The sequence below is a fragment of the Dipodomys ordii genome, unplaced genomic scaffold, assembly GCF_000151885.1.
Source record: "Dipodomys ordii isolate 6190 unplaced genomic scaffold, Dord_2.0 Scaffold10, whole genome shotgun sequence".
NCBI classification, from domain to species: Eukaryota; Metazoa; Chordata; class Mammalia; order Rodentia; family Heteromyidae; genus Dipodomys; species Dipodomys ordii.
Window position 1 is genome coordinate 2,264,681 of NW_012267226.1, and position 14,953 is coordinate 2,279,633.

Below are 14,953 nucleotides of genomic sequence, written 5' to 3' on the forward strand. Positions count from 1 at the left end.
TTAGAAATTATGTAATCACTTAATCACAATCAAAAAAAAAAAAAAGAACCTTGGGGAAGGGAGGGAGGGAGGGGATGGTAGGGGGAAAACAATGGAGGGGGTAACAATGTTCAAGAGGAAGTGTACTCATTACCTCACTCATGTAACTGTAACCCTCTGTATAGTATCTTTACAATAAAAAAAAATGAAGACAAAAAAAATTAAAAAAAAAAGAGTAACAATTATCCTTCCTTAGAATGGATCTGTAGGATAACAAGGAATCTTGTTGTGGATTGCCTTCTACTATTGTCACCCTTGACCTACAGTCTTCCTGGAAGGACTGAACAATGAAGTAGCTTCCCTTGGAGGAAGCAAAGCTTACTTAGCTTTCCCTAATGCAGCTGTTCCTGCCCCCCCCATCTTCATTCCCCTATCTCCTATCCCCCAACCCCCACTCAGATGAGGCTTTAGAAATCTCTTTCTGGAGTAGACTGGGACCACTTAGTCTAAATGGTAAAGGACAGTATCAACTTTGCCTAAACAAAGTGAGAAAAACTGTACTTGGCAGTTTGGTTGGTAGAAGGGATAAACATTCAATAGCTCCAAGCATGAGCTTCAAACCACACCGCAGGCCCACTGTCTGAGAACTAGGGAAATGATGGGGACTATGAAGGGTCTTTGCTTCACAAGGTTTTCATTTAAGTATCAGTGAGACTTTTCCTGGGTCATTTTCACAACTTCCCCAATCCTTCCATGTGAAGTCAGAAGGGGGCTGCCCGGAAAAAGAGATGTTTAGGGAAAGGGTGTGAATGCTGGGCAAAAAGGCAAGATCGGTGCTAAAAGTGAAAGGGATGAAACTGTGAGCAACCCTGAAGCATAACTTCACCAGTCTTGTGGCCCCAGTCCTGCCTCAATGTAGACAGTGTGGCCAGACACACACTGCAGCCCTTCACTTTGTTCAGCCAGTGTTTTAAAACAGAAGGCCAGAGGAGCTGTAGATCTCAGAACTCTGCTAAGGAAGGGCAAGCACTCACTCACTCCAAGTCTACCTCAGGACACACATACAGACGCTGCTCTGCCCCTGGACAGGCACAGCAATCTACATCACAGCACATCAGCCTGGAGTCTTTATTTGTCCTGTTTCTTCCTGGGATCTCTTCACTGCTCACTTGCCAGGAAAGCCCTAAAAAATAGTACATCAGCCACACCTTCACCTCAGAGGTCACTCTGCTTCATTCTGGCTGCTATGTGCATGTTTCAATTGCTGCTTCTATTGCCCTATTTGGGAAACAACATCCATGTGTCTACAGAGATTCTTCAGCAAACATCCCATTTGATACTGAGGAGCAGCTCCCCAGGCAGCAAAGCAGATGCTGACTCATAGGCCAAGTCACCCATATCTGGACTTTGTGTGTGCCTTTGGACTGTTTTGTGCTGTCTCCTGTTGGTCTGGGAGCAGCTCTTCCTCCTCACTCTTAACCCTTGCTTCCCTGCAGGGTTCCTGGCAGAGCAGCTTGTTAGGGATGGGCCCTTCTTCCATCTCTACCAAGATGACCACTGGGTGAAGATGATGAATTGGCAGCACTCCACTTCGGAATCTCAGGAATCATTGACATGCTCACCTACCTTTTCACCCACATCGTGCCCTTGGGGGTGGACAGACTGGTGATGTGTATGTCAATACTCAATGAAGGTAATGGAATGCAGTGGACGGAGATAAGGGAGGAAAGATAGACAAGATAATTTATGAGAGAACAGAATACAAAAGATATTGGAAATGTAAGAACCTCCTCCAGGAAAAAACCCAACTCTCAGGACTTTAAAAACCTGAACAGGACTTTGGTCCTATGCTCTGGGTGGTCCAGATGACATAATCTATAAGGCAGCCCATGGAGAGAAATGGGGGAGATAGATGGATGAGGTGATATTGAACGAGATGCATTGGAGTCATAACCTGACATGTTGAACTGAAAAAAAAAAAACAAACTCAGAAAAAAATCAACCCATGGGGGTGAGGCTTGTGTGTAATCCTCAAAGCCTCTAATGCTGCACAAACCTTCCCCACAGTCCTGCTGCCCCACACGTGTGCACACACTCACAAATACAGTGACTGCCCTAAGCTGCCTGAATACCACCATGACGGTAATAAAAAAATAGGGAAGAGAAAATCTGAGGCTCCCTATCCCATGCCCTGCGGTGTCATGTTTCACACCTCATTGCAAACCTCAGGAGACCCCCTATTTGAGTCAAGTTTCTCATCCCTCAATGAAATTCCTGAAAGGGTATTTGTGAGGCGGTTTATTTGGAAATTCAAGTCCACAATATCAGGTGGCCACTGTAGGTTCTCCCTCTGATGCAGAAAGCACATTATAACGAGCTTATATAGAAACAAAATGGTCACTATTTGAACTACAAAGGGAGACATTAAAACTGGCCTCACAATCTTGCAGACATGCCCCCAGTAACCTGAGCACCTCCCAGTAAGTACTCCCAGCCTGGGGCCAGACCTTTACAGACATGCCTTGGGGACACACACATACATAGCTTCTGCTGGATGTTCCAATATGCCTAGCACTCCTAATGCCTGAAAAAGCATCCTGTAGTCTTACCACATCACCCACTTCTGAACTTCAGCAGGAAAAGCTGAACTGTTTGTTAAAGGAGGGCAAAACATACATACATAATGGCACCACAATCACCTGCCCTACTGATTCTAAATAGAACCCAACCACACATGGGTCTTATAGATTTTAAGCAACATTCTTTAATGCTCTTATCAGACCCATAAAATAAAACTGTATTTGTATCTCTTAACTGCCCTGTCATGTCATGTAAACCACCTTCCTAAACAATGAGAACTCTAGCTTTGCGAGGGTTGAACAGGAAACCCCAATAACAAGGAAGAGTCCAGGGTGAATCCTCGTAAGCAGACACAAGCAAGTCTGATGGCTGCCGTTTGGTTTGTGGTAGGCTTTCTCTTCTCCTACCACGTTCACAATCGACCCCTGCTGGACCAGCACATCTACTCACTCCTGGAGTTTATTGCATTTGGAGGAAGTATCACTACCTTCCTTGAAGTGCTTTGTTGAGACAATATTGTGCTGGAACTTTTTTTGTCTGTCATGGGGCTTGAACTCTGGGCTTGGGCCCTATCCCTACACTCTTTAGCTCAAGGTGAGCACTCTACCGCTTGAGCCACAGCACCACTTCCAGTTTTCTAGAGGTTAACTGGAGATAAGAATCTCACTGACTTTTCTGCCCTGGCTGGCTTTGAACCATGATCCTCAGATCTCAGCCTCCTGAGTAGCTAGGATTACAGGCATGAGCCACCGGCATCTGGCCTGTGCTGGAACTTTTATGAGCCAATCTTGCTGTTCTTCAGGGATACTGGTTCTGGCAGATGATTGTTCATACCAAATGCCCCACACAGGACCTGGATTAGGCATTCCCTCTGGTGCCTGCCCAAGAGAAATCCTGAAGGCTGTGTTGCATGACAATGCTGTAGGCACTCCTTGGGGATGGGTATACATGGCCCTTTTCTCTAATATGCCTCTTGGCCTATGATCTCCATTAATACCTTGTTGATGATGATCTCCTGATGTACTTTGTCCAGGCCCCGTCTGCCATCTGCCAATCTACTCACATGAAATGTATGCCCCCAAATTCTGCTGCTCTTTGAACATACTATTCTAAAGGGATATTTAATTTGGATTTTTCATGGACGTGCAGGGCTTTCTGTGCTAATGCACACGTGGGAACCATGAGGAAGGGTATGGTACGAGTCACCCTTGGTAACCACAAATGAAGGCAGGCCAGCTTGCTTCTCAGGACAACTAACCCTAAGACCAACTTCTCTCTTCCATCAGATTGGGTTTGTGCTGTTCTCACTGGGTCTAGACCGAGGGTCTTGTCACCTCTTTTCCACACTCAAAAGTGTGGATGCTAGTGTCTGACAGAATTGCTATGAGGATCAAAGGAACTGTGAAACTGCTGCATAACCCACAAGCTTCACTAGCCCTTCTCTGCTTCTCCACAACTTACAAACCATCTAGAGTCAACCCTGCTTCCAGCTAAACCATGTCATTTCCAATCTATGCCCTCCAGCTACTTTTCCCACCAGACCCCACAAAAGATAAGTCACTGAAGTTTCAGAGATTAAATATAATTTTTTAATAATTTGGGCATTTTCACAAGAGACAGGGAAGCCCTACCACTGCAGAAAAGTTTCCCACCTGCCCCTGACCAACAACAGGCATATACAGTAGACCAATGGTATCTGTAGGTAACTGGCTCCAAGTAGACTGGCACTGAGGAAACACCACAAATGCTCAGGAAGCACAGTTAAAACACACTGACAATAAAAGACTGACTGAGCCTGCACTAACTGAGTTGTACAAGGCATGCATGGGAATTTTTTTCACCCCACACTTGGTCAAAATCTAGTGGAATAAATCCACAAATAAGGTACTGGTAATGATCAGTGCTTTAAGTACTATGACTTTTGAAAAGACTATTCTGAGCTCTGCCTATCGATAGTGGCTGAAAAGAGTGACGTAGTCAGGGATGACTTCAAATCCAGACTGACCTGCTCTAAACTTGGCATTGCCAGGTAGTTCTGACCCTGCACAACCCCCACCTCTACCCCTCATCTTTCCACTGGAGCTAGAAAAACAAGATGTTTCTTCAAGGGCTATCAAGTCTGGGTTTATGGGCCATACAGCCTCTATGTCATCTACTAAATCCTGACTTCTAACTGAAAATCAGCCACAGACACTACATAAACAAGTGGTTGTGGATTGTGTTCCATTACAACTTTATTGACAAAAGTAAGTGACCTACTCTAAGGGCCTGGTTTGCAACTCCTGCTCTAGAACAAAACAGAATGGACAATCTGAAATGTGACAAAGTCTATGCTGAAAAAGTAGTGTCTTTGATACTTCCTCGTCTACTGGTGCTGGACTTCCATGTAAACAAGCCTGATGGAAGGACACTGGCAGGTAACAGACAATCTAGATCCCAACACCTACTTTTAGGAATTAGTGTCAAACTAATTCCACTTCAGGGAATCCATATTACCTCACTTCCTATGTTTGCCTGCTTCCCAATTACCATGTAGTTATCAAGAGGCATCAACTTGCCAGTCTCTTATTCTGGTCAAAAGAGTAATTCATCAGTTTAGGGGGCTAAAGCCCAGGTTTCTATTTCATAAAAGATGTACAATAGGTTCTTTAAAAAAATAAGTTACACAAAAATTTCTGGACACAAAACTCATATGTAGACCAAGAGTCACAGAGAAGACAAGAAGCTAAAAAGTACAGCCCTCACATACAACAAGGCTTATAAGACTGCCTGCTCTCTCTCATTGGGTAGGTCTTCCCTGGGCATCCCACTCTCAGGAGAAAACCCTGGCTTGTATGACCTAAGTGACTTTCCAGTCTTTAACAAGCCCTCTTCCTGGACTGATAGAGAGCAGACCCAGAAGCTCTGGAGGGGACCCCCAGGGCTCGAGTTTGGCAATGGAACCAAGGCCACAAGCAGACAAGCTCAGAGGAACTATGCAACCTCCTTGCTCCTGTCCTTTCCACTAGGACACATCAGGCCTGGATTCTCGTGGATGCCACTTCTTCAGTCACTGTTGTTCAGGTGCCTGTTTAGGGGATGGAGCTGTGGTCACAACAACAGTAGATACGGCTTTGGAGGATCCAGATGCTGTACCTTGCTGGAGATGGGATGCAGGAACTGTTTGGATGCGTACCTGTTTGCAAACAGAGAAGGGCTAAGTCATGACTGCTAGTGGGCTCAGAGGTAAGAATTACAAAGGAGACAGAACAGCCTATTGTGGCCAAGAGTCTGCAACCAGGACCTTACCTGAGTAGCCTGACCTTGCTGCTGAAGCTGCTGCAACTGCTGGGCAGTGAGGAAACTAACAGGCTTGTTGCCAGCAATGAGCTTAGTGCCTGCTGGCATGGTTGTGAGGATGATATTGCGGCCCAGTCCACTGAGGCTGAGAAGAGACATAATACAGGAATAAGTTCTGGCCAGCTCACAGGATAATCTCTCAAGCCTAAGTTTAGGCCAGGCACTAAAGGACAACAAGGAGAGAAGATCTAGTGCCCATGAAAATTCCAGCATTCTGGATTCAAATAAAACTTGGTACAGAGATCCCCTTTTTCTAGCTTCTATGCTTCCCATGGCAGAAGCTTACATGGTGCTGGATAAAATTCCATGAACAATGAACCCCCAAAGAGCAAGAAGAGATGGCAGAAGAGCTATGTTACACTGAAAGAAACCCTCGCAGTCAAGCACAGTGGCACCCTAAATCCCAGCTACTTAGGAGGCTGAGGCATGAAGATCACTTGGGGTGGATTTTACAGTGAGTCTGCATAACACAGTAAAACCCTATCTCTTAAAAAAGAGAAAAGAACATGAACTCCATAGCCCTGAACAGCCACTGTCTTCACTAACCCCTTTGTCTCTGTTTAAGAGTCACAGAAAGCTATTATCCTCCAAACTATCTTGAGTTCAGAACTTAAACAGAAAAGGCAGGTTCCCCACATACCTGAGGCCTGCCTAACCATCCCATATCCCTCCCTTCTATTCTACCACTTTATTACTATTATTCCTCACTCCATTCTACTATTTATGACTAGAGACAGCATGGAATTCTGTGCCTTAATCACTACTACTAATGGGCATGAAGGTGGGGCCCCAGAAACACATGGCATCTTCCTGTTCTGTGCAAGGACTGACACACCTTGTATAGCCCCACTCCCAAGCTCCTCCCCGCTCAAGAGCACTCACTTGGCTCCAATGTTGCCTTTGATGATAGGGGCTGTGACCACACTCTTGCCCTTCATTGGCTGGCTAATCACAGAGAGTGGAACTGTGATCCGAGTAGGCAGCTTGCCCTACAGAAACAAAACAATTAGCTTTTGTGGAATAAAAGATCAGAAAACCCACCAGGCACCACCTACAAGAGATAAGAAGTGAGAGCAAGCTCTATAGATATACCTCCTATTACTGCCAAAGTTCCAATATTCCAGGGGTTTGGGTCCAAAGAGCCCTCATGAAATGGCTCATAAGGTAGTTAGCTGTCATTCTATATATCACCCTCTTTAATGTTCCAGTTCTATTTGTTGGAAGCAATTTCAGACTACTGTTATCATATCTTTATAAGCATTTAGCAAAATTTAAGAGCAAAGTCCATTAACCAGTTGCCTGGTTTATTATTGTTTAAATCTATTTATTACTGCTGGGCACTGGTGGCTCACATCTGTAATCCTAGCTACTCAGAGGCAGAGATCTGAGAATCATGGTTCAAAAACAGCTTGGGAAGGAAAGTCTGAGACTGAGACTCTTATCTCCAATTAAGCACCAAAAACTGAGATGTGGAGATATGGCTCAAGTGGCAGACTGCTAGCACTGAGCAAAAAAGCTCAGGGTCAGCAACCAGGCCCTGAGTTTAAGCTGCAGGACCAGCACCAAAATATATATATTGCAGTTCATTTATTTGTGGCTCCACTGCATTGCAGGTTTTAAAAAAAACAAAACATAATGATCCCTCACATATTATGTGAGACCCCCCACAACATGTGAAAATCCACAAAGTAGGAATCAGTGAACCACGATACAGCAAGGAATAACTATGTGATGCTGCTGCTTAGCAGATTTTCACCTATCACAGAGGTCTCTGGGATGTAATCCCTGGGATAGGTGAGGGAATCATTGTATTGATCTATTTCTCCCTTAGGTGACTTTTGTGTCTATCATGAAATTAAATTGCTTCCTTTAAGTGTTCAATTTATATATTTTCTTTTAAAAAAGCAGAAATCATACTTGGCTGCTTTCCAGGGAATAAATTTATACCTGGCCCAGCACCAGATTCTTAGCCCCTAGCCTAGAGTCTGACCCGGATGGATCATAAGTGTGAGGGAGACAAGCATGGGATGGGCAGAAGAGCTCAGGAGTTCACAGAGAAAGCACACACCACCCCTCCCCTGAGCACAAGCTCCCTGAGGGCATGCCACATGCTCCACATGCTTCCTGGGTTTTCCAGGAACGTCCATGAGCTCATTTCTCCAGTAATCACTAAAAGCTATAGCTTAAGAAGTAGAATGCTAGCCTTGAAATAAAAAACTCAAGGATAGCACCTAGGCCCTAAATTCAAGCTCAGTACCAGCACTCAGGGCTGCCACACACATACACACACAAATTTTTAGAAGAGTATGTGCACATATTACACTTTTTTGTTTTGCTTTGGTTTTTTTTGGTCAGTTGTGGGGCTGAACTCTGGGCCTGGGCACTGTCCCTCAGCTCTTCAGCTCTAGGCTAGTGCTCTACCAATTGAGCCACAGTGCCACTTCTGGCTTTTTTCTGCTTATGTAGTGCTGAGGAATCAAACCCAGGGCCTCATGCATGCGAGGCAAGCACTCTACCACTGAGCCAACTTCCCAGCCATATTACACTTTTATAAATTGTGTTTCAAAAAAAACAAAAAAGCCTATCATGATTTCAAGAGAAGGTGTGACATTGTCCAAAATGAAATGTACTCTACCTGATTTATGGAACTGTGTACATCACCTTTCTAATAACAGTTTTTTAAAGGGGAGGGGAAGCTTATCAGTAAATAAAGCTATTTGGTAAAATGAGGTGACAAGGTGGTTTCCCAGTTCTGAGGGAATTCCCAGAGGGGTAGGGAAAACAGCTTCCTGGACTATGTATGCTGACAACAAACCTGCAATCCCGCATTCAGGAGGCTAAGGCAGGAAGATCATGAAGACTGAAGCCAGCCTTGGACACAGAGCGAGACGCTATCTCAAAAAAAAAAAAGGCAGTTTCCTAAGCGGAAAGGTACTTTTTACCACAACACTACTCACAGTCTGTGACGTGGACACAACTGTGGTGCTGACAGGGACCTGCCGCACAGCGGGGGCTCCAGTCCCGATGCTGATGGGAGTGCTTGTGGCCCCAGAAGCCACAGCCACAGTCTTGGACATGGTGGCATTCAAACTGGGCAAGGACACTGTTGAAGAATGGACAGGTCCAGCCCCGCTGGCCACTGAGGCCCCTTGCTTGGCATGGGTTGCAACAGTGATGGTCTGGCCTGCTTTGGGGGGCATCACTCCCAGGCCCTGCACGATGCGGATTGTGGCAGCTGGTTTTGCTTCTGAAGAGGCCACTGTGTTTTTACCCTTCTGCTCTGCCACACTCACACCCAGGGCTGGCATCAAGCGAAAAGCTGAACTTGAGGCTTCTGTTGGCTTGAGCTCAGGAGTCACTTTGACCACGGTGGTACCTGCTGGAGTGGAGGAAGGGGCACTGCCTGAACTGGTCTTGGCAGGGCTATCCGCTGTGTGAATGGGATTGGAAGTGACATGTAAGGTAGCAGAGATGCCTTTGCCTGTTGTGCCACTTCCAGCCCCGAAGAGGTCCTGTGTCAATTTCACCGTGGTGACCTGGGACTTAGCTAGTGTGGCCATCATGTCTGGGGTGATTCGCAGTACTGTCTGACCCTTGGCATCTGTAGTGATGGAAGATGGTGGCAGACGCAGTACATCCTTTCCCTGGATATGGAAGTTTGTGGCGGTGATTGGAATGCTGCTTCCTGTCTGGGGCTTCACCCCAAGTTGTCCTGTGATTGCCACCTGGAGGGGGAGAGAAAGCACTTGAGGAAGCAGCTCACACAGTAAAAGGAGGCAAACCTCTGCTCATAGCTATTGTTTTTGGGGGGGGGGGGTCGGACATGGGGCTTGAACTCTGGGCTTCAGAGCTGTCCCTGCACTCTTCAGCTCAAGGTGAGCGCTCTATCACTTGAGCCACAGCTCCACTTCTGGTTTTCTAGTGGTTTATTGGAGATAAGAGTCTCACGGACTTTCCTGCCCAGGCTGGCAAGATCCTCAGATCTCAGCCATCTGAGTAGCTAGGATTACAGGCGTGAACCACTGGCGCCTGGCTATAGCTACATTTTATACTTTGACTTTTTACTTTGAAAAATGGTAAACACCCTTCAATGTAGAGGAGAATATAATGAACCCCAAATCCTTCTCCTAACTTCAAAAATAATCACTTTGATAAGTTTGTTTTATTAATCCTTGCCCACTTTTGGGGGTCGGGTGCGAGAGAGGACCTGGAACCCACTCCCCAGGAGAGGGAGATACTGAAGATGAAATTCAGGACATCACATTGAGCTCTAGAAATTGAAAACATTTTAACACAAACCCTATTTTACCAACTAGAACTTGTATATCCATCTAACCTACAAAAAATGAGAACAAAAGAGATCTTGTAAGAAAAAACAAAAAATAAAATCACCATCTCATTAAACAACACAACTGCATTCAGTGTGTTCGCATGTTTTCCTAGGTGTTCACACGTCTTCTTGCAGTTAGGCCTTGTCTGCGGCAGCATGGCAGTGTGGCTCTGTGCAGATGCTCTGGAACCAGACTCCCTGACTTCCTAACCAGCTCAATAGAGGACCAATTCCCTGATTTGTAACACGTTATCTTTCCGTCTACTCAGGCCATTCCTCTTTTGGTGGCCCCTCCACTGAACCACACTCACAGAATGAAAACATGCCATGATGCTGGTCAGGCTAAAAACCATCAACCAGCTCTGCTACACCTTCTGCTTTTTCTACTCTACACTCCACTCCTGCCAGTTCTGTTCTTTCAGAAGCAAAATTCTTCTAAAAATTACCTACACTCACTGTCTCTGCTTCCTCACCCTGCATTCTTTGGAATCTAATTCTCAAAAGCTACCAATTTCTAGCCCAGTGACATTCACATACTTACCATCCCACACATGTATTGCTCCTGCCTGAGTCTATTTGTCAGTCTGTCCTGCAGCCTCTACACCTCAATTTTCTCCTGTCTCAGTAAGTAATACCATCATCTAACCAGTCACTCCAGCTTGTCCTCAACTTGCTTTAGTGAGTCATATGCTCCAGATACCAGCAGACCACAATGGCTGCCTTCAATTTCATCACCTCCAACCACCACCTCCATTACGCAGACTTGGTAAGGTGAGGGTACCACACATGGTACTCTATTCCCTACTGTCCCTAAAATTAATGGAAACCAGATCAAGTCAGCCTGGCCCACAATCTTCCAGGTGGCACATCACATTTAAATCAAAATCAAAGCCCACATAGTCTAACCACTGACAACCTCTCCCAACCTCATGGTCTAACATGCATGCTTACTCCCTAATGCAGCTCCATCCACACGGTTTTTCTCAAACACATTCCTGACATAGACACTTTCTATACCTAGGCATGGAATACTTTATCTCCAAGTCACCATACATGGCAGACTCCCTCAAATGTCATCTCCTCAGAGGCCTTCCCTATCATCCTGGCTCACTCTACCCTTCCCCTCTCTACTGATCCTCTGTGTTTTCTACCACCTGATGCTAACCTAGTTATTTCTCTTTTAGGGACAACGTGACTTCTAGAAGCAGAGACCTAGTTTACTTAATATGCCATTAAATCCAAAAAACAATAAATAATCGCTAAGTGAAAATACTACTGTTATATAAATATGACTACCCCATTCATCATCTACAAAATGAGGACAACAAAATGTGCCTACTCCATTGTGCTATGAAAGTGTTTAATGGCTATGAAGTGCAGTGTGGTACAGTGCAATGCAGTGAGGTGTGGCAAGCAGGAGCACTCTGCATAGTATTTGCTAGTCTGCTTCACAGTTACGTGAAGAGCAATGATCATCCTTTCAGATTCACAAGAAACAAAGGCATTAACTTTTGCCAGTGGTAAACTGAAAAGCCAGTAACATGGAATCACAGAAATGTAACTACAGAAATTCAGGAAGACTGCACTGTAAATCCAGAGCTCCATTTACTGAATACCGAATTACATGGCAAGAAACAGAAGCAATCGCTTGAGCAATCATAAATGTCATAACTGTCCTTAGTGGAAACTCATACTTGCATTGACTACAAATGAAAGACCAAAGATGACCAAGCGCCATGGGGACCCAGTCGCTCTATGACACGAGAGCCAAGTTCACCTACCTGCTTGATGATGTTCTGTCCTGCGACGTTCTGAATGACAGCAGTAGTGGAAGCACTAGGAGCTGAACTCCCAGGTGAACTTGTGGCTGGTTTGCTCATAGGGCTGGCTGTGGCAGGGAGACTTGTCACGGTGAGTCCCACCTGTCCAGGTCCCGACCGCTGCACAGTGGCCACTGCAGTCTGTCCTTTGACTGGAACAGTGGCCATGACAGCCTAGTTCAGGGCAGAACCCGAGAGCCTGATCAGACACTGAGGGGGCCCAGCACTGCAAGCAGGGGCCCTATCTGTCACCACCCCAGGAAGCATCTTCTGCTGTATTTCTGCTCTCTGTGCCTGAGGCTAACCAGTCCCCAACATGGATGCTGTAAATTTCTTAGACAGAACATCTTGAACTTCAGAAAAACTTTATATTTAACATCTTTTTATTCCTACATGCTAAAGACAAACAAGGTTTTAGCCCTTTTACACATACTGAAGCAAACTGAGGAAAGAGTATATGAGTGTCTCTAAAACTGTACAACTAGTCAGCTACAGTGCTAAGATACAATGGAAGGAGTCTGAGATGTAGACAACCAATCTCAGCATTTACATCCCACTCCTAACAGGGCCCACATGTTAGAATGCTGGGCAAATCATCAAACATTGCAGAAGGTCTGATTCTCAAGATGTAAAATAAGAGTACTGAAAAATGCTTACCCAGCTTAAAACATTAAATGAATGTTTCATGATCAGTAGTAATCTTCTACAATTTCCAGGCCTTCCCCAGACTGCTCACTAGACTTCTCAGCCCACTTCAGGGCCCACTGAACCTGTCTCCTAGTGACCTTCCAGCTTCCCTCTTACCTGGGGCACTACTTTGGTCTGTGTGGCAGTGGCTGGCACCCGCATCTGTGGTCCTGCTGGCATCTGTGGCAATGTCTGTGCTGGCCCTGCTGACTGCTGGGGAACAGCAGGAAGGCCAGGCTGGGCCACTACCCGTACCTGGGGAAGAGTGCCTGAGCCCGAGTGGCTCACAACTCTTGCAGTGGCCTGAGAACTGGGTGGAGTCTGGCTGGAAGTGGGAGAGAGCACTGTTCCTAGCTGTGGCATTGTTGGTGAGGATACCAGAAGAACACTGTAAAGAAAATCCAGGTAAAACACAAAGCAAAAATGTAAGACATACATGTAAAATGACTGGAGTGAAAGAACAACCCAAAACAAAACAACAAACAATAATAATAAAGATCAAAGGTGCTTACCCTGAGCTAGACTTAGCTGGTTCTGAGACAGTGGCAGGGCCACTTTTGCTCACCGATGACACAGGTGGAGGGGAGATGGGGGTGGTAGGCAATGCTGGTGTGGTGGGGGTGACAGGCGTGACGGGGGTGGGGGGCATGCTGGAGTCACTGAGGCTCATCTGGCTCTGCTCTGACGGGCCAGTGCTGAGGGCCTTCGTGGAGCTCTCCTTATTGTTGCACTTCTGGAAGAGGAGAGAATGGGAATCCACCACTGCTGTCATGAAGCTTCCATAGGCACAGCCTGAGATTTCTAAGTCACCAAGTGAGAGCTAAGTGGTTACCCAGAATGCCTAGGGTGGATGCTCCCCTGAGATCACTTACCACTTTAGATGGGGGTTTAGGTTTCTGCTGAAGGGCTTTTCTGGCTTTAGCCGCAGCTGCTTGAGCTTGATGAATACGCTCTGTAAACAACAATGGTAATCTTCAACAAATTTGACCTTATTGTACAAATAAAAGGAGCTTCATTTTAAAAATCAAGACCTCACCAGGCAGAGTGGTACATTTCCAGCACTCAGGAGGCTGAGGCAGGAGGATACAAGATCCACAAGAACCCAAAGGCCTTGCTCAAAACAAAATGAACAATCTCAGGGCTGTGGCTAATGCATATAATCCTAGCTACCAGAAAGACAGTGATTGGAGGAATTTAAGTTCAAGGACAACCTAGGCAAAAAGTTAGTGAGACACCATCTCAATCAATAAAATCTGGATGTGGTAGCATGTGTGTCAGCTACATGAGAAACATAAAAAGGCAGATCACAGACTAGGCCAGCCCAAGCATTAATGTGAGAACCTACTCAAAATAACTAAAGCAAAAGGGTTGGGGACATGGCCCAAACGGTAAGAGTGCCTGCCTAGCAAGCATAAGATCCTTAGATGAAATTACAATACTACTCAAATAAATTAAACAAACAAATAAATGACAGTGAAAATTCCCTAAGTATCACTGGTTGCTTTGAAAGGTGGTATGGATCCTGTCTCCAAGTTCCTATCCTGCCTAATGCCAAGGAAAAGAATCATAGAACTGGAACAGAAAGTCAGAAGCATACACATCTAGTTGGTGGGTTGTACACAGGTCTCACATACCAAACTCCTCCTCACTGCGGTCACGATGCAAGTAGATCCACAGCTTTCGTCCAATGTCGTATTTCACACAGGGGTCTTTTTCATAATGTAGCCGATCAAGTGCACCACTCACTACCGTGTTCACCTAAAAACAGAACAAAGGGAAATAAGCAACAGATACAGCTCAAATAAAGAAGTTGTTTGCATTCCTGAGAAAAACCACTGGCTATGAGTGCCAACTGATAAACAGATTACATCTCAGTCTAGCTGTGCTTTCCCAATGGCTGACCAAATCACCTGGCAAAACACAAATGATGTCAAACTCCTAAGGCACTGGTCTGTTGTTACTATAAGGACATTGAGTACTCAGTAACTGTAACAGCCTTTCCTTTACTATAAGCTGATGGAAAGCTTAGAGACAAATTTCCCAATCTTCTTGCCTTATCTCTCAAAATTAGCTGGGGTTATAGCTATGTACTGGCTTTCTTCACTCAGTTTTGTGTGGGGATTTTTTTTTTTTTTTTTTGGTCCTGGTGCTTGAACTCAGAGCCTGGGTAATGTCCCTGAGCTTTTCTGCTCAAGATAACACTCTAGCACTTGAGCTA

General features: G+C 45.4%; 2 protein-coding genes across 2 annotated transcripts in view; one reads left to right on the forward strand and one right to left on the reverse strand.

The window, feature by feature from the left end:
- Positions 1–4,053, forward strand: part of Tmem45b (transmembrane protein 45B) — a 16,902-nt gene extending 12,849 nt beyond the window's left edge. Inside the window, 4 exon segments of the mRNA XM_013009451.1 lie at positions 1,476–1,565; positions 1,568–1,672; positions 2,950–3,094; positions 3,936–4,053. Of these exon segments, the coding sequence (XP_012864905.1) occupies positions 1,476–1,565; positions 1,568–1,672; positions 2,950–3,094; positions 3,936–4,053 (458 nt within the window).
- An 81-nt stretch (positions 4,054–4,134) lies between these two features.
- The window catches only part of Nfrkb (nuclear factor related to kappaB binding protein), a 36,883-nt gene continuing 26,064 nt past the window's right edge, over positions 4,135–14,953 (reverse strand). The window contains exons 16-24 of the mRNA XM_013009453.1: positions 14,370–14,493; positions 13,608–13,687; positions 13,248–13,468; positions 12,853–13,123; positions 12,010–12,222; positions 8,856–9,623; positions 6,781–6,887; positions 5,848–5,983; positions 4,135–5,734 (exon numbers count right to left, since the gene is read on the reverse strand). Coding sequence (XP_012864907.1) covers positions 5,609–5,734; positions 5,848–5,983; positions 6,781–6,887; positions 8,856–9,623; positions 12,010–12,222; positions 12,853–13,123; positions 13,248–13,468; positions 13,608–13,687; positions 14,370–14,493 — 2,046 coding nt within the window. The 3' untranslated portion in view covers positions 4,135–5,608. The remainder of the gene's footprint in view (positions 5,735–5,847; positions 5,984–6,780; positions 6,888–8,855; positions 9,624–12,009; positions 12,223–12,852; positions 13,124–13,247; positions 13,469–13,607; positions 13,688–14,369; positions 14,494–14,953) is intronic.